Genomic DNA, 25,316 nt, shown 5'->3' with positions numbered 1-25,316 from the left:
ATGTATTACTGTTTTCTCTAGAAGTAAACTAATAAGCTAATAAAAAATGTTCAGCTCAAATTAATGTTCCATGGTCATTTATTTCACAACATATTGTATATAGTCAAAATAACAATGACAACAATAATAACATTTAGCCACTTTTCTGCATCTTAAATGTACATACATGAATGAAAAACTACACTCTAAGAAGAAAAGGTTCAAAAATGAACCTTTTGAGATTCCTGGAGATTGCAACTGTGGGGGAACCTTAAAGGTTCATTTTTTAACCTTTTTAAAAAGGTTCCAATTGGAACCCTCTCTTAAAGGTGCATTAAAGAACCAGCAGAGTTCCTTTTGGAACCCTTTTCTAGTCACCATTTCAGTATTATTACTATTGTTATTATTATATTACACATTATACTATAACATTTCATAACACATGACACACCACCATGATTCTCCATCAAATATTTATTGCGTGCATGCAAAAATTTCAGACAAAACACAAAATTACAATACATTTTATTTAACATCTGATTGTGATGTGTATGACATTAACAAAGTAAAATAATTATGAAATAAATAAACATCACCTCACTGCACACATTTATTTAAACAAACAAAAATGCCCATTTTAATCTGTAATATGTGATCATTTACTCACCATCACATTCCAAACCCTCCGGACTCTCTTTCCTTAGCAGAGCACAAGAGAAAAATGTTTGCTTTTTGACTAGTGTTCTTGTATGTAAGTGAATGGTGACTCAGTAACATTCTTCCTAACATCAGCCATAAACAGAGAGAAAGTCCATAAAGTAATGTATGCAGTGAAGAGCGGTGTAAATCCCAGTTGTATGATCCTTCAGTACTGCAGGGTGACAGTTTCAGGACTGTTTTTTATTTTAAGTGCAATAATAAGTCATACAAATACAACACTAAAAAAACAATTTAAAAAACATTTACAATTACCTTTTGCCCATCAGCTACATTGCACTGATGTAGGCTTCACTGACACCTGAGAGAAATAAAAACAGACAAATTAATAAAATAACAATTAACTTTAACATCTTCAACTCTGTAATTTAGATTTAGATCCTAATGACATCTCACACAATGGATCACAGTAGAGGGAGATGTATCATCAGTAAACATCAAGATGCCACAGCCTGAGGTAATGATAAGGATCATTCATTCATGTTCATATTGCTGTTATTGTGTATTGCCCAAAGATTTGAACACATGACGCGAGTGATAATGAGTGTCAGCTGCGCGTTGCACCGGTCTCGCACCGTTCCCTCACGGCTGTCGTCCCGCCTTCCTCGTTACACCTGAATATAAATAATGTTATTTACCTGCGATGGTAATCCAGATCATTGAGGAAAACTTGCTCAGCGTCTTGCACGGACAAATCTTGCATCTGGAAAACCACAAATTCAACAGAAAACACATTGAATGATTAAAAGCTATACAGTAATATACCACAGTAAATTTGAACAAGAAATCAATAGGTTGGTTTCAGTTAAATATTCAGTCTTGTCATGTAAATAATCTTAATTAAGATTAAACCAACTTTCACACTTAAAGGAATACAGTACTTCACCCAAAAATGAAAATTCTTTCATCATTTCCTCACCCTCTGATTGTTCCAAACCTGTATACATTTCTTTGTTCTGCTGGAAGATATTTGGAAGAATGTCAGATCTCATCCCCTACTGACTCCCATAGTATTTATTTTCCCTATGGCAGTGGGGGATGAGATCTGACATTCTTCAAAATATCTTCCGGTGTGTTCAGCAAAACAAAGAAATGTATACATGTTTGGAACAATCAGAGGGTGAGGAAATGATGACAGAATTTTCATTTTTCAAAGTATCCCTTTACAATAGACTACTGCTGACTTTGTCATGGCTCTGCTTCATTTAGTCATGTTTTTCTTGGTCCTGTAGCAGAGCCATGGCAAAGCCTTTGGTTATGTGTGGAGAGAAACATATTATTGTCCTTTTGACAATAATATACGTTCTCTCCAGTGTCTCGTCATTGGCCCCGCTCCTCTCGTTTCCTTGTTATCTTTCCCTGAGTGTTTGATTACCCACACCTGCCCCGTGTCGTTATCCCTCGTTTGTGTTCCCTTTAAATACCCTCTTGTTTCTTTGTCCTGTGCTCGTGGATTGTTCTGAGTATTTACGTTCTGTGTACCTGTAACTTGTCTTTTGTTTCGCTCCATGGTCGTGTGCTTCGTGTTTTTTTCCTTACTCCCGGATACCATTGTCGTACCTTGTCTAGTTTTACATTTCTTGTTTATTTAAGACGTTGTGTCGTTGGTTGTTTTGTTAGTTTGTTTTTGCCCCCTCGTGGGAAGTGTTTTGTTTCAGTTTTTATTTTAGTTATAGATCAGTTTTCCCCAATTGTGGGTGTTTTTGTTTCCGTTTTTGTGTCAATAAAGTGTTTTGTTAGACCCTTCATTGCCTGCCTGCATCTGGGTTCTTCCACGCACCACCCGTGACAGACTTAATGCAGCTGACCGACACAGAATGTATTAACATGTTAATATCTTACGAAGTTTAGTTCATGTACTGGACATGAATAAATTATAATAGTCACTAAATCAGCACATAGTTTACATTAATAAACAGACTGTTTATTTCTGCTAGAACAGATGTATGTTTGTTGTGCCGCCTTGAAGACGACTTTGGCTGTTCAATAAGAAAGCACAATGTTTTTAATGTTAAACACATAAATATTAATTTACATTCATTACTTGCGCTCCGATTGTTGTCCATATTGTGTTAATGCGGTTCATCCATTTGGCACCTGCGTCTTTTAACATCCCTTTTCAGTGATATATGTTTATCGTTTTCTCTAAAGTGAGGGGTGAAATAATTAACACAAATGTTGCCTTTGTAGCCCTAAACATCTCTCTTAATAACTTTTTCACTTTCCCAAATAGAAAAAAAGGTCACTTTGACATCGGTGAACTAACAGAGCTTCAGTCTGTATTTTAATGTACATTAACCGCATCTAAACTTTAATCTTGCATTTCATGGGTTTTATTTTCATGTTTTCATAAAGGTCATAGTAATTTTGTCTTACCTCAGATATTCGAGCATTTCCTCTAAAGTTTGTAACGGTTTTGTGTCAGGAATGGTGGGTGGTGAGAGACACGGAGACAAGGACAGAGGACCCAAGTGCAGACAGCGGGTAAGGGGTTAACACAAACTTTAATAAATAATAAGCAACAAAACAAAGACCCACGTGGGGGTAAAGTAACAAACATGGAAACCGGCACAAGACTAACTAAACTAACAGGACTAGACTAAAACACATCACAACTACAAAATAAACTAAACTAACTCAAAGACAGGAACTCACCACATTACACAAACACGACACAGTACAATGAACCAGCACGAGACAGAAGACACAAGGGCATTATAAAGGGGAGGGACAGGTGCAGGACATGAACTAATTAACAAACAATAACGAGGAGACGAAAGGGCGGGAACAGAGACGCCACACCGGAGAGAGGGAGTATATGGAATGCCAAAACTGACTCTCTCCACATAAAACAAGAGGTTCTATCATGGTTCTGCCACTAGGTCAAGAAAAGCAAGACAAGGTGGGACAGAACCATGACAGTTTTGAGTTGCGCCACGGGCGCGAGAGAGAGACATTTTAAGGCAAGACTTCGTTCGAAACGAAGTCAAGTTGAAATATCCCACTTCCGACCTCACTGCGTTCCAGTCAAATGCTTTAGTTTCTTAACGTTTCGCATCAGTTGCACATTAGTTGTCTCTCTGCACAACTAAATCACCTTGCTGATGGGTCCTCGATCTGTTCTTCTGGACTTTCTTCATTCTCTAAGCTTTTGTGCATTTCTTACTCTTTTTCAGAAGCATCTCTTTCTCCAGCCTTGACTGACTATTATCTTTAGTTTTCTTATTAAAAAAGGACATTATGTCCTTAGGATTTTTTCTTTTCATTTTAACTGCAAATGGGAAAATTATGAAAATGTGTAAATGAAAAGAGGACTCTCAAAATACACCACAAGTAATATACAGGACAGGACACTATAGAATAAGTTGTATTGATTACTTGAACTCTGCTTATTCCTTGGAAATGACATAATTAAAATAAATGGTCTAAGGCAAAAGTGCATTTTATCAAACATTCACCCCAATAAATGTAAGTTACATTTTATCTCATTTCATTAACAAATAAAATTTTTTTAGTGTGTTACACGTTCTCTGGCAGCAGCTGATTCTTTGTATTTTCTTGTTTCTTTTTTTTTATATGTAGATTTAACATGCACAACACCGGAAAATATAGGTCAGTATTTTAATATGATGTGTAATGATATGCATTTTCATTACATTTTTACAAAATATTTCCATTACCTGTATGATGTAGACGTTATCTCGCTGAAGGCGCACAGACTCGACATTGTTTGTGTCTCGCTTGCGTAATCTTTCTTTTGCACACAAGCATCATTACTGCTACTCGCAGGACAAACTGTGCATTGCACCTGAAATTTCTCGGTTGTGGTAAAAAATTCCAGAAACGATTCCAGATTTCGGGGGGCCAGTGCGGTGGCCAAGTGTGCTGACACAGGGGCACTGGCCCCCTCTGGCCCCCCCTAGAACCGTCCCTGTCTATCAGCTCAAGCGAGCTCTCCCATAAATACACAAAGCTGTCTTAACTGCTTTATCTAAATATACATATGTATAAAGGTTTATAAGGAAATAGTAATTTCTTTTTATTTATTATTATTATTTAGTATTTTTTAAGATCTTCAGTGTTTCTAATGTCGGTGGTCAGTGATCACACGCAAAATGACTCGCGCATGCAGTGGCGTAACTGTCATTTGGAGGTCACCATGCTGTTGCAGTGCATTACACTTAAAACAGTTTATTCATAAGACGTAAAAATGTCACTTGTTCGTTGGTGTACGCGTTTTTGTGCTTTGACACTGGATGCGCAAGCAAGCGCCACGAGCGTGGATGATGCACGCATTTCATACTGTCCGCGTATCTGGAGTCGCGGCTTTCTGTCTTCAGCGAATATAACTTACGAGTGTGTGCAACGGGAGATGGTGAGAAAGTGGCGCATTTTAATGTTGAGTTTGTCTGAAAGACAACATCAGTCTATTCACAATTGTGAATGATCCGCGGGTCTGTCAGTGATGGTAAACTGCACAGTTTTCAGTACTATCTCATGCGGGAGATGACATCAACTGCTGACATCCTATTTATATTTTCAATTAGCCTAATATGATAGCCCATTCCATATTGTCAGACCTTTAGCTATATTTTGTAAAACTGATACTTATTACCAAGACATTATTAGATGAATAAAAGTAAATAGATAAATGATTTAAAATAAATTATTGACGTTGTTGTTTTAGGGCCTATTTATAACATTTCCATCTATATACTGTATTTACTTAATAAAAGTAAACCAAATAAATGCATCATACATAACAAATCTTTATACAGTAAATACCTAAATAATTAGTGTCTTGTTAAACTTATTCTTAACCTCGTTTTAATGTCAAGCTGTCATGTGTGAATTAAAGTTCTTGAACTGGTGTTTGTATTGGTGTTTTTCACCTCATTTTGGCACACTGAAAGTGGCAACTCTACACGTTACAGAGTTTGCTTAGTTGCACCTGAAAAGTGGAACAAAGAATTTCAGGTAATTCAAATAGACCCACAATTATAGACTAAATAAAAGGCCATAAACTGGAGGTTCAATCTGGGCTGTTTTTTTTTCAACTTTTTGAGTGGCAGATCTTACCTTTCAACAATTCTGAGGTCGGGGATCATGGGCTCAAAAAGGTTGGTGACCACTGATATAGGGGAACTCAGCAAAATTGGGACATATTTTTGGTTAAATCTGTACAAAATGCAAATAATATAAATAATCTATTGTTTTAAACAAATTCTCAAAGTCACTTGTATCGGTTTTTTAAGAAAGTGTAACCCATTTTATTCTAAAGCCATTTTCATTTAAACGGACAGTAGGCTACAACTGCTAAACTGGGACTTACTTAGTTTGTGATAAAACTAAATATCACTGATATCTCTGTGTTTTTATTGTGTGAATTGTGAAGCACTTTGGGCAACGCAAGTTGCATTAAATTGTGCTAGGCTATATAAACAAACAAATAAATATAAAGTTTGGATAATAGAATTGTTTGCAACAGGATATTGCACAATTTGTTTTTCAAAATGTAAAAGAATAACTTTGTGTGTCTTTGTAAAAAAGACACATTTGCAGATTGTTAATGATGATGTGTTGCAAAATTCAAAGAATTACAGAAGCACAAAAAAATTGAAACAACTTCAATATACTTCAGAGGTTATCATAGCTAATTTTATCATTCTTAAATGACAATAATGGGTTTCTGCCCGGAGCATGACCGCATTCACTCACAGCACCTTTGACTTTTACATAGTATTGTTTATGTATTTTTTTAAAGGGAAACATTTTGCGAAATCTCTTTTTTTTTGTCATGAGTTAAAGCACACTGATGGGCAGCGCTCGAAACGCCGCTCGCTAGTGACACCTGCTGCTCGAAACGGTAAATGCAAACCACACAGCCCAAACATATAAAACAACTCTTATCAAACCAATTTCAAATGTTTTCATGAAATCTAAATGTAGTCTACAAACCATTAAATGCTGTTCAATATTAAGCGTTTGGAAAACGTATGTGTTCTTGTTTGGTGTTTTAACAGTTTTTATTTTTATAACAACATATTCAATATTAGGACTTTTATATCTATATTATAATTCAACGCCATTTTTATTGCATTGGCCTAGGAAAATATTTTAAATGTGAAAAGTTTTAGCAATGGGTCTACACATCACAGCGTGTCTTCCGAAACATAAATAATTGATGAGGCCATTCACAAAACAAAGCGTCTCTTTACGTAAGATCAACGCCCCCAAACTGCGTTCCACCCATCCTGACCATTGATCAGTACAAACGCTATGAGATCATTTCAGTTTCACGGACTTCAGTTTCATCTGTCTCTGGCTTTCCAGAAACAACATTTAGCATGACACACTTTATAGGAGAAACGTGTTTTTGCTGGTTGTTTCTTGAACATTGTTCCATGTCAATATACGTTTTCATGCAACTTTTGAAGAAAATGTTTGCAGAGACTGTTTATGTTTGTCTGTGTATCGTGATCTCTAACGGTAAGATTATCTTAAGTTATATTTTTGTATTCCTATTTCCAACAGCTATAGAAAAGTCCACAATTGTGTTCCCGTGAAGGCAGAGAGATGCATTACAAAGATGAACAAAGTTCATATTTAGTCCGTTTGCAATTTGTATGAAATCTTTTTTTCTTTCAGGTGTGTTTGGTGCTGATGCAGAAGAAGTGAAGTCAGTGTCAGTGATGGAGGGAGATTCTGTCACTCTTCACACGGATGTTACTCACATACAGAGATATGATAAGATAGAGTGGATAGATGAATCTCAAAGGGCTCTTATGGCTCAAATCAATACACGAGCCAAATCTAGCTCTATTTGTGATGGTTATGACGAGAGATTCAGAGTCAAACTAAAGCTGGAAAACCAGACTGGATCTCTTACCATCACAAACATCAGCATCATTCAGTCTGGGCTTTATAAACTTAAGATCTGGAACAATAAAACTTCATACAGGAGGTTCAATGTTTCTGTCTATGGTGAGTTTTGCTCGTAGTTTTGTCGATTTTATGCATGTTAATCTTACCAATGTAGTTCATTGCGCCCATAACAAGGTCTCCCTAAAGAATAACGTATGAATTATTATTCAAAGCTATTGTGACGTGAATATAAAACATCTTTCAGGATTTACTTACAATTCAGTTTCTCTTTGTTTCTTTCAGCTCGTCTGCCCGTTCCCGTCATCACCGATGACTTTCTAAACTGTTCATCATCAGAACGATCTTCGAACTGTTCTTTTCTGTGTTCAGTGATGAATGTGACACATGTGAGTCTCTCCTGGTACAAAGGAAAGAGTTTATTGTCCAGCATCAGTGTGTCTGATCTCAACATCAGACTCTCTCTACCTCTGGAGGTGGAATATCAGGATACAAACACATACAGATGTGTCGTCAACAATCCCATCACAAACCACACACAACATCTCACCGACGTCTGTAAGTGTTCAGGTAAGACATCTGAAGTCATCGGAACACAGCCATGAGGTGGACAGGAGACAAAGAGATGTAGAATAAAACATCAAGACGCGAATCATATTAGGAGACAGTTAACATAAAAATTATTTTCAAAGTAGTTTTTTTTCCGTAACTTTATACTAGTTACAATTCAAATGAATGAGTTTCATGTTTGTGTATCACAGAACACGAAGTCGCGGCGATAGTTGCTGTTGTTGTGGTCACTGCTTTGTGTCTGCTTGGGATTATAGGTGTCATTCACCACGTGAAAAGGCAAGTATTTAAAATAAAAAAATATGAATTCTTTTTAATTATTCAAATTTAGCTTTTAACAAATGTGAAAGTCAAACAACTACAGACAAGAGAAGTTATTGGGTGAACACTTGTCTCTACACACTGCTGAATGAGAATGTGAGAAAACTCATTGTCTAATGTCTCTCTGTTCTTTACTCAGATCGTTCAGCTACAAGCTCACCATTCAGAAAATACTGGCGACACAAGCGATCAGTGTCAACTGGAGATGAATACTGGATGGGTTTCGGCATGCTTTACACCTGCAGTTTTATTTGCAGCAGAACTTTTCCATTAAAGGGGCAAGATTTACCCCTTCAAAGTGATTTCCAGGGGCATTTTTTATCTTTTTTAGGGCAATTTTTCTAACTACCTTATTCAACATTAATGCATTGTCTTTTATGTTAAATACTTAAATTTAATCAATTAATTCAGCCAAAAAGAATAAGGACGTTGTATAGAGAGTAAAATATTAGCAACAAAAGCCAACTTTAAACTGCAAAGGTCTTTCATGGCTTATTACAAAGACAGTTTAATGCAGCTCAAATGTGCCATAATTGTATTAAAGTGGATGTAAAACACGCAGTTTCTATCTCATATTAATCTTGAGAGTGTACACAGCAAAATCGCCAGTGTTAAAAAATGTCAAATTAACACTGGCAGTGTAAATACACAGTGTATATACATTCACAGTATATACACTGTGAGTGTTAATTCGAACTTTTTTAACACTGGCGATTTTGCTTTGTAGTATTGCTTACTTTGTATCTTTGAAGAGTCTTTAGTTTGATCACATTTATGAAAGACAGATGCAGCTGTATGATTATTTATGGACACAGGCGACCTCCTGAACGCGTGCGGGTTCATGTCCGGCATCTTTTGGCGCTGGGACCACTCCATCTATCAGTTTCAAACGATCTCCAAATCCAGCGTTATATCCACCGTTTATATAACATTCCTCACCCAAATGCAGTGAACAAACAAACACATCTGAACTTAGCGAACGCAGTGCTCTCTCTCTCTTGCTCCAGCTGGTTGACGTGTGCACAACTGCACATGCTCCTTCTCTCGCTCTCACGGGTTGACGCGTGGGTGTGCTTTTCTGGGAGAACAGTCCGATACGGGACTAAGAAAAGTTGTTACGTAGGGGAATTTCACTGTGGCACCCAACCCCCATCCCCCCCCCTTTAGAAAACAATTGTATAATGTTTTAGGATATAATTCAAAGTGTATATAAGTACATCGGGGCTGAGTGATTTTGCCTCTTTCCAGGTGTTTCAGGTTGGTGTATTGTAGTTATCAGGTACAGAAATTAAATCGTGTAAAATAACACTTTGTCTTCCCTGTATAAATTAAATATAGATTAAACCTTAGTAAAGTTAATCGGTCGGGAGGAGTGAGTGTTTTTGTCTTCTTCCTGTTGTTTGATGAACATTAAAAAGTGCTGAACATTACAGTATGCTGCTGCCCCTTTAAGAGATGTATGAAACGAATATACTGATACACAAATATGCGTCTTGTTTAAGCAGGCGCTATAACGGACTGTGAGTGCACGCTCGTTGACAGCTACCCCGACTGTGCGCGCTCGCTGCCAGCTGCCTCTACTGTTTGCGCTTGCGGGTTTGTATTGGTGCTTAAACGGACCGTGTGTTCGCGCTCACCTCAAGCCTTGATGGGTGCATATACATTTTATAGCTACATGTAGACACATCTTTATTAAGACAAAGTTTGTGGGTCCTGCAAATTCAATCAGATATGTGGTAATAACAGTTACTGTAGGCTATGTTGTATAACATTTATTCAACAACAAAGAGAAAAGTAATAAATGAAGTAAGCAACGTTTAGACTGAAATACCTTTTTAAATAAAAATATTAAATAAGAATACTGCTCTTACTTGTATTTGAAAAGCTATTTTATGGTGTTTAAATAGATCTACATTAATGCTACATTACTTTTTCAGTCTTCTTTATACAATTATCATTACAGAGTGTCCATTTACACTCAAATAACCTTACAGTAGGACCTAACACCGCCCACCAGTATCTGATTGAAATAAAAAGTGTACTGTCGATGCCTTAGTGGCTTCTGTGCTGTAGAGAGTAAGTGGTTTTCAAGCGGCTTTCCGAAAGTTCAGATGTCAGAGACCCGAGTTTATAGAGGACAGAGGGTACAAGACACACCAGGCTTTTAGTAAAGAATATCAATGTGGTTTCTGACTTATTTTGTTTCCTGAATTGTTGTTGTGTTTTAAGATTTGCAATTCTGTTTTTAGATTTGATATTGCGTTTTCAGATTTGTCATTTTGATTTTGGATTTATTATTTTGCTTTTAGATTTGTTTTTAGTTTTGCAACTTGTTGTTTTGTTTTGCACTTCTCGGCCACGGTAGATAGGTGTTTATGTTTATGGGTGGAAGTGAGACTTAAGCTATTCTTAGCTAACGGGGTGCGAGGGTTTAGTGCTGGCAGCCTTCTGTGCCTATAAATTCCTTCACCAATTTGGAATTGATTTATTATTAGACTCATTCACTAGACGTTTGGTATCTTAACCGTGCTTGCTTAACCATGCTGCTGAAAAGAGGAACTGAGACTTATTTTTCACCGGTTATTTCTGGAATATCGCTTCTTGTCACGCCGCTATATTCATGCAGCTGTCGAAGAAAGTTTTCTTGTGCCTGTGCATGATGATCTCTAAAAGTAAGTGTAATGACATGTAATGAAATATGGGCTTCTATTTTATTATTTCAACAGTAGAAAACTACTGAAGTTGGGTGAGATAAAAGAGAGCGGGGTAAAAACTACCCTAACGCTGTTTGGTTGTAGCTCAATAACTAAAAAAAATGTAAGCTTGATTAATCAGATTTTTGCACAAGCAACATACACATCTTTGCTACAAATGAACACTTAAAGTTTGTTTATAGAGCATATCGTTCTTGTACAATAACAATTGCCCCATGGGTGGGTTCATTGTAACAGACAGAGGGTTAGTTAGAAAATTCTGTTTCAACACAAATAATTCAGGATTATTCTGTCCATACACTAAAGGTGGATATTGTTTGTACATCTGTCTATAACACATATGATGAAGAAATTGTCACACTTTGTCCAATATCTCCATGAAAACACATCAAAACCTTTAAAAATTTCACAGATGATCATCATCTTGGAATGAGAGAAAAAGAGCGAAAGCACAACTCAGTCCACGCTGTGTAACTATGAAAATCATCCGTGTTACAGCGTTACTTTGTGACCCGCTAAGTAATATTGAAAGATGTAAGCCACATTTCACTTTTTTGATTTGTGGGCACTATATGGGAGACCAATGTAGTTTTTCAAACAGCTGTAGATGTAAATGTCCACTATTCCCTAGTTCCCATGCATTTCTGAATGAGACATTAGGACTGTGCTCACAACTCCTGCATGAGTCATCCAGACTATTTTAATAGTACCCTTTTAACTCCCCCAATTCCACACAACGGTTCGGTAATAACAAACACATTTAAAAAGGACGAGTTTACAGTACGCCGAAAATATGTAAAAATCCGACACTAATGAAAAGCTTAAAGCTAAATGACAGAAAGTCCATGGCCTGAGTAATTTATGGAGCAACCTTCATTTTTTAACGAACTTTTTAAGAAACAAACTAAATATACATTTACATTTAGATTAAATGAACCAGCCAAACAAATATTTTCTTGCGAATGCACCTTAAAAACAATGCTTAAATATGCACATAATTTGTTTTCTCTGTTACCCAGATGGTAATAGTGTGTTTGCTTCATGTTGACATCACATGTGATATTTGTGACAGCAATTCCATCAAGACAGCCATGGCAGATGCAACCACTATGGAATTTAGTGTTCCTCATTTGTCACACACCCACTTGGCCAGGAATAGAAATGAGGGCCACCTCAGAAAGCATTCCACATGGGTTATATTACATCATTACGTGACAGTGCAACTTTTTAAAGTTGTTGTAGGTAGGGTTGGGAATCGAAAATCAATTCCAATTTGGAATCGGAATCGAAAGTCTAGGAATCGGATCGGAATCGAAAGGAATAGGATACTTGAGATTAAAATTTGAATTCCTCTTATCAATTCCTGTGTGCATATTTTCAGAAAAGTGCATGCGTTGCATGATCTGCTGATATCTCAATAAAAGCCCTTATGAAAATTATCGATATTTTTTACTATAGTAAGTATAGTTTAGCTATAGAATTTGCATTAAAGCACAGGAATCACAAATTAACCATAGTTGCATTATAGTAACTGCAGTTTAACCATGATGTAGTTCAACTATGATAATACAAATTGTAATAAATCAGAAAAGGTGTGTTTCTATGTGTAAATATACACAAAACGGTGCTCATAAATATATAAATATATTTAGCAAACAAGTCAATAAGCAGGCTAAATGACCATACAGGTTGATATCTGAATGTTTTACTTCAACTGTGGAATCGAAACTGGGAATCGATAAGAATCGAAATCGATAAGCAGAATCGGAATTGGAATCGGAATCGATAAAATTGAAACGATTCCCAACCCTAGTTGTAGGAAGCACATATGCTGAGTAAATCCAAAGACGATAGATACAGTAGTAACAAGATGCACCACTGCTGTTAAGAGTGACTAGCGAAGGAAGTCCCGCCTTCCAGTAATAAGAGCCAATCATCAATCAATAAAGTTCATTCTCTGAGAGGGGCCTCTCAGGCGCGATTAAAGCCGAGCTGACACGACGGGACTGTGAGACAACTTGAATTGCTATGGCGCTTACACTACACAACAAAGTTCCTTCTCATCTGTCGTCGTCTTGTCATAGCTGCGCGCATACTACACAACACACCGCTGACGAGGTGCACACACCAGCGTTTTAATGTATATTTTAATGTGTATGTAACTTTAGAGACGGTCCCTACATTCAGGAATATCCAACGTCAAACCAACTTTATCCCAGTAATAGACAGACAACCGTCACTTCCTAATAAACTGCCACTAATATCAGTAAGAAAAGTAAGAGAAGCCACTGAATATAATGATTTTCATATATAATAATACTTGCGCAAGCAGACGATTACGAAACACAATAAATGCGCTGCTTTTGTGGATGTCTGCTGTTTGGGAAACACAGTTGTGACAGTTCTAAGAGGCAATTACAGAAATACTTGACGACTTTGCTCAGGCATTTAAGAATGACCGTAACAACATTTCTGATGCTGTGTAACAAGATCAGTTCTCTGGTTAGTCAGGTTATGCAGTCTCATAGTGCAGTTATGTGACTTTTTGGAGGAATTTATTCGGCAAATGCGTTTCCATCTCCCATTATTCGCATTAACCCTTTTTCGAAAAAATGAAAAACCACCTCAAGCGAGTGTAAAAACTTTTTGCGAATTAAGGATTTTTAATTCGAAATTTGGCGTTTCCATCACTCGTTTCTGATGCGAAACTTCAAAATGCGAATAAAACCAGAGTGATGGAAACCCACTTAATGAAAGATATAAGCCTTTTTAAAAATGCATATAAGGTAAGGTGTGTGGGCTCTATGGGAGATTGTAGGCAAGTACTTACAATGCTATGCAGGGATGCATATACAGGTATGTGGCCAATGTTTGGACTATCAGATCATGAGTCATTCAGATCCAGGCAATTTTAGGTATAGCTGCTGCTGCCAAGCAAGCGATACCCTGCTGCCCCATTCCTCATTCCTCCCTTCGGGGTAAATTTACCACAGTACACACCATTATAAACAACTGTATGCCACAAATATGTCAAAATCCAACACAAATGAAAGCACAGATTAAAGTTAAATGTCAGGATGTCAATGGCCTGAGGGAGAGTAATTTAAGGAGTGTGTTGGAGTTACGCCACCACTAATTTTACACCGGTTGAGGCGGCTAAATATGGACAGGATTCCGGTCAGAGAATCAGAGATTGGAGAAGAGATTCTTCACAATGATGTTTATTGAACAGCCTCAGAACACTTGAACAGTTCCTTGGCAATGATCTGCATTAATGTTCTAAAGGAACAACAAAAATATATAATCACAATCACATTCTGAGAACCATTTACACTAACAAAAACAAATATATGCAAATAAACACAGAGCAGACAATCAAGTATGCACCCTTAACATTAATAGAAACCCAACCAGTGCATATAAGCATGATATAGTTGGGCTATAGCTCGTTACTAATTTAAACATACGGGTGACGCAGCATAATAAAACAGCAGGTGCTAACGCTAATTAGCGTATTTCTCGCGCTGCAATTACCAGCCGCTACGGCGCTCAGAACTCGGCGATAGTAACCGCAAACAATCGCGGGACCATCTATAACATGTACTATATGAACATACACCTGTACAGATTACTTGCATTAAGGCATAAAACGCATTATACAGAGCATGAACAAAGGTGCACATATGAGCATTCAGCTTACTGTCTTTTGCGTGCAACACTCAAAACCGTCCGTCCTTAACAGTAACTTCGGTTCTTAGGACAGGCTTTTGTACAAGGAGGAACAAACAAATTAGCCATTTACATTTAGGTTAAATGAACCAGTGGAACAAATATTTTCTTGCGAATCCACCTTAATGTTGGTTCAATAGATAATGTTCAAGTTGTGTCTGTTTGTCTCTTTGTGTTTCAGGTGTGTTTGGTGTTGATTCAGATGAAGTGAAGTCTGTGATGGAGGGAGATTCTGTCACTCTTCACACTCATCTCACTGACATACAGACAGATGATCAGATACTTTGGATGTTTGAACCTCAGGGGTATCTTATAGCTAAGATCTATAAACAGGCCAACTCAAGTTATATATATGAGGATGATGAGAGATTCAAAGGCAAACTACAGCTGGATGATCAGACTGGATCTCTCACCATCACAAACATCAGCATCACAAACTCTGGACTTTATAAACTAACCGTGATGAACAACAAAAGCGGAAATTCATACAAGAAATTAAATCTTGCTGTTTATGGTGAGTGTCATTCATTGAGTCCATAACTTAAAAAATGAATTTTTAGACAAAGCTATTTTGACATGAATTTGAGAAACTTCTTCCAGAGGATTTATTTACATTCCTGTTTCTCTTTGGTTTTTCAGCTCGTCTGTCTGTTCCTGTCATCATCAGAAACTCTTCTCAATGTTCTTCATCATCAGAAAGATCTTCAGTGTCAAAATGTGTGTTGTTGTGTTCTGTGATGAATGTGACACTTGTGAGTCTCTCCTGGTACAAAGGAAAGAGTTTATTGTCCAGCTTCAGTGTGTCTGATCTCAACATCAGTCTCTCTCTACCTCTGGAGGTGGAATATCAGGATACAAACACATACAGATGTGTCTTCAACAATCCCATCACAAACCACACACAACATCTTTACATCACTGATGTCTGTCAGCCGTGTTCAGGTAAGACATCAGGTTATGTCTTTTTAAGTCATACAACAGCTTCATAAATAACAGACATACTTTTAAGTCATATCAAGACATGAAACAACATTTTTTTACAATTTATTTGGCATCAATTTGAGAACCATGACATCATTTTTCAAAACATGTAGTACGCAGTACTTGTAATACAGACCAATGTTCAAAACTTAGTGTATCCATTCCTTTAAAGAAGTCTTGCACTTATTAATAATTGCTTCATATTTTAGTTTTTAATTGATCATGAAATAGCTTTATTACCCCTACACAACCAATGTTGTTAGTCATTTTTTGTAACCTTGAATTTTATTAGATGAAAATTGTCTGATTTGCTTTGTTTTTTTTAGCAGAATTCAACTCCTCAAGTCTAAAAACGGCTGCTGCTGTTGTTTTTTCTGTTGTGTGTATGTTGGGGATCACAGCAGGTGTCGTTAACCACTGCAAAAGGGTAAGTATTTACAAGCAATAAATAAAATATTGTTTTCACTATCCACTATTTAAAATGTATAAATATTTTAGATATATTTAACAACTGTGAAACAAGGCACACACAGATGTCAGTTTTCATCTCTTTCTACATCACTCTTTGTTCCTTCTCAGGCTCCGATTCAAACTCAGTTACAGTCATACTGGAATTTGCTTTTAGAAAATACTGGGGAGATTTATATGGATGCAGGCTGGGGATAAATGCCGACAATTTTACATGCTATATACACCATCAGTTTTATTCGCAGTAGATGTATGGTGAGTGTTTAGTAGGGCTGACACAGAAGCCGTGTAGGTATCTTTTCCTTTCATCATTATTCATCTCTGTTCATCCCTTCTTTGTAGGAAAGCTGTGAAATTGAGCACAATGAAAAACACTGTAATCTCTAATGTTCTCCACCGTTACCAAATTCATGTACAACTCAAACTCTTTCAGGGACCTTTTCCCGTGTTACAAACAAAGTGACTTTCTGGACAGATACTTATCTTAAATACTGTTTTGTGTTTGTTGAATCATAAATGTTACCCGGGAAAACTTTTGACATTTAGTCTGAACGGTGATATTTCCACATCTTTTAAATCCCACCGCTAATGTGGCAAGTTTATTGTCTTAAATGTTAGCAGGTGGTAAACGCTGTTTTATGCACTTTATGTAGTCTATGTAAATGTTGAGTTCATGTTTTTAGTCCTCCTGTCTTAAGTTCTCATAGCTTTTTCTTATTTGTGAGATGGTTTGATGTAGTTTTAAATACAAATCCGCATACGATATTATTGCCTGTGTATGAAAAGTAATAACTTTGTGATGAGGTTGAAATGAAAGCTATTTATGAAATGTATGCACTAATGTTGATGGATGACCATGTATCTAATGTTAGATTAAGTAACTGACACCTATTGTTGGTTATACAGCAGGTGTTCACCCCTTTGAAACATTACTTGGATTGCATGCATCGTAACATTATTGTGATAAGACGGATGTTGACTCTTTTTCTACACCATATTTTTGAATAATAATTTAGAGGTGTGTGCCAGTCTGAGATTTGGCATGCATTTCAGACTTTTCTGCCTATTTTACTCCATTTAGTCATACCAAATGATATTGTACTGAAGCATCAAATCTGCATTTGCTCTTAGGTGTTTCATCTGAGAAGCAAAATGCATAGTTTTGACAACTATATTTTACAAAACAGAACAGCAAAATGATTGTAAGGACGTGAAAAAAATAAGAGGGATTGTTAGATGTTTTGTGGGCATCTTGGCTTTTTTGTCTTGAACAATAAAGTGTAGCTTTGACAGCTGACACTCGTTTAGGGAGTCTTTTTGAGAGTGAATTTGTCTGAGCGAATGAAACAGAAAAATGAAACCGAATAAATCAATAAAAATAAACGAGGAATACAAAACAAAAATCAAACATTTTATTTTATATTTTGCACCTCGTTTGCCACTGACTAATGACCCATGTAATCAGCCAGAGGACATTAGTGATGGACTAACACTGGACACGCAGCACTCTGGCGACACCTGCTGCTCAAAACTACATGCAACACAAAAGGCCCAAAACTAAAACACTTAACAAATGTTTTCGTAAAGTGTAAACGTAATCTACAAACCGTTAAATATTATGTGTCTGGATTATGTTTTCTTTTATTTATAATGTTGGGTTGTGTGCTTTTCACTACACACACATTTGTCAAATTTGAGGCTCTATAAAAAAAACTACCAGACAATGTAAATGTCAGTTTTACCAGGTAAAAGTAAATCAAAGCATGTAGAAGTACTGCATTATTTGTTGTGATAAATGTGGCTTCATTCCATTTTATTTTCATAAACACATAAACAATCGGTGATGTATAAAGTACCTAAAAGCATTACTTGAGTAAAAGCACAAATATCTTGCCAGAAAATTACTAAGTGAAAGTAAGCTTTTAGAATATGACTTGAGAAAAAGTCTTAAAGTAACAGATCAATCTTGTACTTAAGTATCAAAAGTACTTTTAATATTAAATCTGCGCAGCAAAATCGGCAGTGTTAAAAAAGGTCAAATTAACTCTCACAGTGTATATATAATCCACACTTTGAGACTCTGGATTATATATACACTGTGAGTGTTAATTTGACCTTTTTTAACAATGTGGATTATATATACACTGTGAGTGTTAATTTGACTTTTTTTAACAATGTGGATTATATATACACTGTGAGTGTTAATTTGACCTTTTTTAACACTGGTGATTTTGCTGTGTACTTACAGTAAGTATTTAAAGTAAAGTTGAAGCAAACATTGTTAATAAAAATGTTTATTTAGCATAAAGATCGAAAATGGTGCTTACATAGAAATGTACAACTTTGAAAAAGCTCTGTCTCAAGCTCAGTAGTTTTATCTGGAACAACGTGTTTCCAAATTGCAAAACTGTCAAAATACAAGTTCAGAAACCACATCTTTATAACTTTACTTTATAACTTCTAACTTTATAAAAGGATAGTTCCCTCCCACCCCCAATATTATCCCTCTAAGGAACAACTCGGAACAAAATCAGAACAAATCTGTCTGGCCCTTACTTCTTTTTTTCCTCGCATTTCCCTCACAGTAACAACAAAGTCATTTGATAATTCATTGAAACTGAGAAAAATGCAGTTTGTCTTTAAAAGAAGCAGCACATTAAAACCTTGTGTTGAAATTAACCACGGAGACCTTTTTGCCCTCGACACATTGAGCTTTAACCAATAATTGGTTCAGCACTGCCATGGTCACCGGATCGCCGACTTGTCTATTTCAGTTCTGTTTCTATGCTTTTATTTTGTAGTACTTAGGGGAAATATATCAGAGTAAAAGTATACATTTTGTTCAGAAAATGTAGTGGAGTAAAAGTAAAAGTCTGCAGAAATATAAAGACTCAAGTGAAGTACAGATACTCCCAAAAAATACTTATGTACTGTACTTACTGTACATTTAATTTGTTACATTACAACACTGTACACAATATTAGAACAGTATAGAATTTAACACAGTTTGAATGTTGTATTGGCCTGTACTGTATATAAAACATATTTTAAATGTGGCACTTGTGTGACACACATGGAGAATTTTAGCCTATGGGTCTACACATCAGTGTGAGGTCATGAACTGTCTTCTGACATATAAAGAATTCGTGTGGCCTTTCACAAGACAAAGCGTCTCTTTACACAACATCGACGCCCCCAAACATGTGCTCACTGCCCCACCCATACTGACGATTGATCAGTACAAAGGCATTTCCGTTTCATGGACTTAAGTTTGATTCTGCATCACAGGCTGGGAAAAAGGCACTTTCAGAGGCGTTTGGCATCCTAAACATCCCGAAAACGACATTTAGCATGACGGACCTTAAAGGAGAAAAGTATGTTTCATGGTATTGTTTCATGTCACAGCAATGTAAGGAGTTTTCATGCGACGTTTGAAGAGAATGTTTGCAGACACTGTTTTTGTTTGCCTGTGTGTCATGATATCTAACGGTAAGTGAGATTATCTTACATGTTATGAAAAGGTTTTGCATTCCTGTTTCCAACATAGAAATGTCCACTATTGTGTTCCAGCTTTCTCATCAATTCGTCTGTTTGTTCTGCAGGTGTGTTTGGTGTTGATGTAGATGAAGTGAAGTCAGTGATGGAGGGAGATTCTGTCACTCTTCACACTCATCTTACTCACATACAGACACAAGATCACATACTGTGGCTGTTTGTTCCTCGGGGGGATCTTATTGCTGAGATCTATAAACAGGCCAATTTGAGCTTGATATATGATGTAGGGAGATTCAGACACAGACTGAAGCTGGACACTCAGACTGGTTCTCTCACCATCACAAACATCAGCATCACAAACTCTGGACTTTATAAACTACAAATCCGCAATAACACAAAAATTTCAGACATGAGATTCAATGTTACCGTCTATGGTGAGTTTTGCTTAACACAACTTTTTAACAAATTTAAAGTCTTTGCTGGTTTCCATGACTTATTATGATCTGATGAGTCGAATCAGGTTTGATAAGGGAGACCTGGAGGCCCTGAAGTGTAAATATGATTGTATTATTACACCAAAACTATTGTGAAATGAATATGAGAAACCATCCAAAGCAATTTCTTACAGTTCTGTTCCTCTTTGGTTTCCAGCTCGTCTGCCTGTTCCTGTCATCATCAGAGACTCTTCTCAATGTTCTTCATCATCAGAAAGATCTTCAGTGTCAAAATGTGTGTTGTTGTGTTCAGTGATGAATGTGTCACGTGTGAGTCTCTCCTGGTACAAAGGAAAGAGTTTATTGTCCAGCATCAGTGTGTCTGATCTCAACATCAGACTCTCTCTACCTCTGGAGGTGGAATATCAGGATACAAACACATACAGATGTGTCATCAACAATCACATCACGAACCACACACAACATCTCAACATCAATCAACTCTGCCGGACACATTCAGGTAGGACAGTAAAAAAAATTCTGATTGTTCTTTTTTTTAGATATTCTGTTGTTGTGAGTTGCTGTTTTTCTCCGTTACAGAATCTAAACCGGCTTGCATAGTTTTAGCATTAATACTGTTTGTTCTGGTTCTCATATGTGGGATATGTTTCTACTGGAAAACAAGGCGAAGTAGGGTACGTTTTCTACTGTCACAATCATGGTACCTTCTAAAATGGTTGATTTTGATTAACATCTTCATGTTTTTGTGCTCATAGGCCCCTGTTGAGCAAGACAATAGCGACTGCACCAAGGAACAAAAAAATTCCATAATTTGTTAACAAAGAAGAAAACCGTCTGTTATTGATGCTGATGAAGATTTCTTGGATGATATGGAAATTTGAAGAATGCATATTTTATTTAAATAGAATTTGTAACATATGTCTGTATGCTTTAATGCATCCTGAAAAAATTAAAGTGTCTGTTTTTTTCCAAACTGCTCATAATGAGATTTGACAGGTTTGAATGTTAGTAGGCTATCATTTATACCACAAATGACCAGCGCTATAATAGAGAGAGATTAGTGCATTCAGTTCTTGTGACTAAAATGTGAAATTCCAGTAAAGGTGGATTCGTATAGGTAAATTTTTGTATTCAGGTCCTTTTTTGCTGAATATGTGAATCGTAATTAATTTAACTGTAATTTATTATGAACGTTATCTTAAAGGTCTGTTTATAGAATATAGGGCAGGTGAGATTTAGTTTACTCCTTCTGGGTTTCTTAAACACCCCCACAAAACTGAACAGATCCAGTTACACAGAATAAGGAATAAAACAGGAGGAAATAAAGATAAATGAATAAATGGCAAACCATGACAAAAAGCATTTTCTAAGACAGAGACCCATTCAAATGATGCTTTATACAACACACACAAACAAGGATTAGCCTAAAATTAAACTAATCTTAATCTTTGACCTGATCATCAGGATAAAATAATTAATACAAAATGACTTGCAGTTTTGAATTAATCTATAATCACTTTATTAACTACTTAAGGGAAACAGATTGAAATTAGTTCAATAAATCTATGTTAGCCTACAGATTAAAACAGGTTAAAATGATTGCATTATGTTGTGTACAACGTAAAAAAACACCACGTGCTATTAGCAAACAAGACGTCAAAAACCAAGACTAAAATATTAGCAAAACACAAAATATTTAAATTAACATATTTTTGTCGTTTCTACGTTTTTTTTTTGTCCTCCATTTTCATCACGGAATCATTCCGTGATCATTTCGGTTTTTTTTTTTTTTTTTCCGTGCAGCGTGGCTCAAAGTAAAGTTAATCCGCTCGTATGAGAAGTCCTATCACCTTCAATAAAGAAAGACGAATGTTTATAAAATATTTTTAGTAAACACGTTTTTCCAGGTTGCTTCATAAATTGCGCAAATGTTGGAACTCCGCACCGAGCTCCTCCCCAGGTAATAGTTGGACTGTCTGTTGCGATTGGCTCTTTCTTACTGGAAGGCGGGACTTCCTTCGGTTTAACCGCACAGTGTATTAGTGTCAGTAACAAAGCGGAGTCTTGACGGTGTCGATCGTCTTTGGCCGGAGCGAACTGTAATTTAATATGGACTGTTGGTTTTTGCAGCTCTGTCTATTCTTTCGGCTTTTCGGTGGTAATTATAAAACACATATTTTTGCTCAATGTGACGTTTTTGTCGAATTAATTATATATTTTGTCTGATTTGCTATTATTTTGTGCCGCAGGTGTGTTGGGTGCTGAGACGGTGCGTGTGAAGCAGGGAGATTCAGTCATTCTTCACACTGGTGCGACAGGAATACAGTCTTATTATAATTTAATCTGGATGTTTGGACCTGAAGACACCATCATTGCTGAACTGCCTAGTTTTCAACTGACTTTTGTTTTTCCTAATAACGGATTCGGAAACGGACTGGTACTGAACGAGAAGACTGGGTCTCTCGCCATCTTTAACATCAACACAGATTACTCAGGGGTTTATACAGTAATTATCTCCACCCCTAAACTGGACCTAATCGAGCCCATTATCGAACCGGTCTTTAAGAAGAGTTTCAACGTCATTGTTTCTGGTATTATTGTTAGCTTTTAAGATCATAAACTTGATTACAAATTAGATGACAAAATGACTTTTACAATTGGATGCATTTTGTTTCCTTCAACAAAGCTGGTTTATCAAATATGTTTAAATCGTTCATTTTTAAAATATCTTTTTATTTCTTTCCTAGATCCTTTGTCCATGCCTGTGATCACCAGAAACTCAAACTGTTCATCAGAAAGATCTTCAGTGTCAATATGTGTGTTGTTGTGTTCAGTGATGAATGTGACAGGTGCGACTCTCTCCTGGCACAAAGGAAATAGTTTATTGTCCAGCTTCAGTGTGTCTGTTCCCATAAATCCACCAACAGATGGGCTATACCTGGATAGGAGAAAAAGATCCTACAATGTGATGCAGAACCCAAACATCAACCTGGTTAACACCGCCCTGTCTCTACCTCTGGAGGTGGAATATCAGGATACAAACACATACAGATGTGTGGTGTCCAATTCAACCGACAATCACACTCAACATCTCCACATCAAAGAGTTCTGTCAGGAATGTTCAGGTTGGTCAGTCACAATGCGAAATATTTGCTGATCTGCTAAGTCTTGCACACCTTATATTTATTAAAGAATCAACTTAATGGTGATTGAAAGCCTCTGACACTATTTACTTTGTACTGAAGAACATATATTATTGTAGTGAATGGTGAAGAATGTGGTGGGTGCTTTTCTCTCATGTTGAAATATTCGACCGTGTGTTTGATGTCGTTCTCTGTTACAGGACCCACGTCACCTTTATTTCTTTTTGCGCTGATACCAGTTGTTCTCGTGTTGTTCTTGGTTGGGATATTTCTCTGCTGGAAGTATGGAAAAGGAAGACAAGAGGGCAAGTATTATCTAAAAATTATTAACAAAGCCAATATGAATGGTATAAACACAAAAACACAATCTGAGGTTGCCAGTATAAATCGATCAGTATAATTCTTCCTACAATGTACATAAAATAGCATTTCAACATTTCATGATTTCAGTTTTTACGTGGTGCAGACCATTTTAACATCAGATCAACTCTAAAAAATATATTCTAACAGTGTTTTGTCTTGCAGGAATCTGCTGCAAATCGTCCCATAATGTAATGAAGTGTTGTTCTGTGAACTGTCCCTTAGTTTACTGTTCAGAATAGCTCAATTTCTAATCGAGGTAGGAAAGAGAATCTTACTGAATTCAAACCTATTCTTTGTTTTAATGCTTTTGTATTTTTGTAATTGGGAGCAACACCTATATACACACTTGTGTAATTCTTGATTTTCTGGATCTACTTGACAGTATGTGTCCAGGCTGGTGAAAGAGCTGAATTATATCAACAACAGAATCATGTAAACATCATTAACTCCCAGCAACGCCAAGCTGATGTCTTTGCCCGAACTTGTGTTCTGTCATTCATTATAAACATCAAATACTATGTCAAATCAAAACTCATCCATGTCTCCTATTCATTTATGCCTTAAAGTCCCAAGTTCAAAGATCTGTTTTTTTTTATAAATGTTTCTTTAAATGTTTTTGAACATATTCATTGCTAAATTAATCTATTATTTGAACAAGCATTCCTGTAGCTCAAACAGTGAGGAAGGCTCGTCCCAGGTCATCAGTTTAATTCCCAGAGAATGTATGAACTTTATAAATTGTACATGCAATTCGCTTCGGATTAAAGCATCTGACCAATACATAAATGTATTGAGTAGAAAGATTTGCAATTGAAAGATTGTTCATAAGCATTCAATCATTATTGTGGGATGGAGATTCATGTCTACAGTTAGACGGAGGACTAATAAACTGTTTGTCAAGTAGTTAATAAAGTGTTAAAGATCACAAATTGGTATAAAATTAAAAAAGTCATTTTGTAATAATTACAATGACATAATCCTAACGTTTTTCTTGTAACAACGTCAGTGATTATAGGAAAATGCACAACGAATAAACTAAAAAGAAATACAGAAAAATAGAGTCATCCCCTGACAGAATTACGTATTTACTGCAAGCAAAAGAAATAACAAGTAAATGACATTAGCTAGCAAGTTAAATGTATGTCTATTATTTTGGGTTACCAGTAGAAGAACTGTACTTGGCTAAACTTAAATGTTACAAAGTAACACGGCAAATAAACAAATAGCCTAATTTAGTTAATAAAATTAATATGCAGTAAAATTCAACAAATTACTTATTTAATAAGTAACTTCCCAGAAGTCGAACTCTAAATATAATTCTTTTGAAGTCATGGTTCTTCATGTTTCAACACCTAATACTAAAGATAAAACACTTTCTAAATTGATTCTAGCTATTGTATATAGGCCTCCAGGGCACCACACAGATTTTATTAAAGAATTTGGTGGGTTCTTATCAGAACTAGTACTGGCCGCAGATAGACTCCTTGTCGTTGGTGACT

At 36.3% G+C, this 25,316-nt stretch overlaps 4 protein-coding genes and 1 long non-coding RNA gene across 9 annotated transcripts; 4 read left to right on the top strand and 1 right to left on the bottom strand.

Annotated features, from left to right (window-relative positions):
* Positions 1–444: 444 nt before the first annotated feature.
* LOC130548293 (uncharacterized) lies at positions 445–1,390 on the bottom strand. Its single transcript, XR_008962002.1, has 3 exons — positions 1,335–1,390; positions 952–997; positions 445–850 (listed from the first exon to the last, which is right to left on the bottom strand). It is a non-coding gene; the product is annotated as an uncharacterized LOC130548293 (long non-coding RNA).
* Positions 1,391–7,868: 6,478 nt separating this feature from the next.
* On the top strand, positions 7,869–10,217 carry LOC130548292 (natural killer cell receptor 2B4-like). Its single transcript, XM_057324963.1, has 3 exons — positions 7,869–8,148; positions 8,340–8,427; positions 8,609–10,217. The coding sequence occupies exons 1-3, from the start codon at positions 7,953–7,955 to the stop codon at positions 8,676–8,678; spliced, it is 354 nt and encodes a 117-aa protein (XP_057180946.1). The 5' UTR covers positions 7,869–7,952; the 3' UTR covers positions 8,679–10,217.
* Positions 10,218–11,018: 801 nt separating this feature from the next.
* On the top strand, positions 11,019–17,661 carry LOC130548287 (SLAM family member 9-like). Of its 4 annotated transcripts, XR_008962001.1 has the most exons (6): positions 11,019–11,141; positions 15,094–15,426; positions 15,552–15,854; positions 16,220–16,320; positions 16,473–16,616; positions 16,704–17,661. XR_008962001.1 is itself a non-coding variant. In XM_057324957.1 (5 exons), exons 1-5 carry the CDS (start codon positions 11,090–11,092, stop codon positions 16,557–16,559), a joined length of 801 nt encoding a protein of 266 aa, XP_057180940.1. In that variant the 5' UTR covers positions 11,019–11,089; the 3' UTR covers positions 16,560–17,661. The 4 variants fall into 4 exon arrangements, 3 of the variants coding, with proteins under 3 accessions (XP_057180940.1, XP_057180939.1, XP_057180938.1); XM_057324957.1 differs by having other exon boundaries at positions 16,295–16,320; positions 16,473–17,661; XM_057324956.1 differs by having other exon boundaries at positions 16,223–16,320; positions 16,473–17,661.
* Positions 17,662–19,625: 1,964 nt separating this feature from the next.
* LOC130548289 (uncharacterized) lies at positions 19,626–21,454 on the top strand. 2 transcript variants are annotated; one of them, XM_057324959.1, is made up of 5 exons: positions 19,626–19,735; positions 19,964–20,290; positions 20,508–20,810; positions 20,891–20,985; positions 21,067–21,451. In XM_057324959.1, the coding sequence occupies exons 2-5, from the start codon at positions 20,002–20,004 to the stop codon at positions 21,127–21,129; spliced, it is 750 nt and encodes a 249-aa protein (XP_057180942.1). In that variant the 5' UTR covers positions 19,626–19,735; positions 19,964–20,001; the 3' UTR covers positions 21,130–21,451. The 2 variants fall into 2 exon arrangements, with proteins under 2 accessions (XP_057180942.1, XP_057180943.1); XM_057324960.1 differs by lacking the exon at positions 19,626–19,735 and adding an exon at positions 19,823–19,850 and having other exon boundaries at positions 21,067–21,454.
* A 697-nt stretch (positions 21,455–22,151) lies between these two features.
* On the top strand, positions 22,152–25,309 carry LOC130548286 (uncharacterized). The gene is made up of 6 exons (XM_057324954.1): positions 22,152–22,469; positions 22,561–22,902; positions 23,059–23,436; positions 23,655–23,759; positions 23,980–24,073; positions 24,200–25,309. The coding sequence occupies exons 1-5, from the start codon at positions 22,421–22,423 to the stop codon at positions 24,054–24,056; spliced, it is 951 nt and encodes a 316-aa protein (XP_057180937.1). The 5' UTR covers positions 22,152–22,420; the 3' UTR covers positions 24,057–24,073; positions 24,200–25,309.
* Positions 25,310–25,316: the final 7 nt, after the last annotated feature.

Source organism: Triplophysa rosa, linkage group LG25 (genome assembly GCF_024868665.1).
Source record: "Triplophysa rosa linkage group LG25, Trosa_1v2, whole genome shotgun sequence".
NCBI classification, from domain to species: Eukaryota; Metazoa; Chordata; class Actinopteri; order Cypriniformes; family Nemacheilidae; genus Triplophysa; species Triplophysa rosa.
This window is presented reverse-complemented; position numbering and strand designations above follow the sequence as displayed.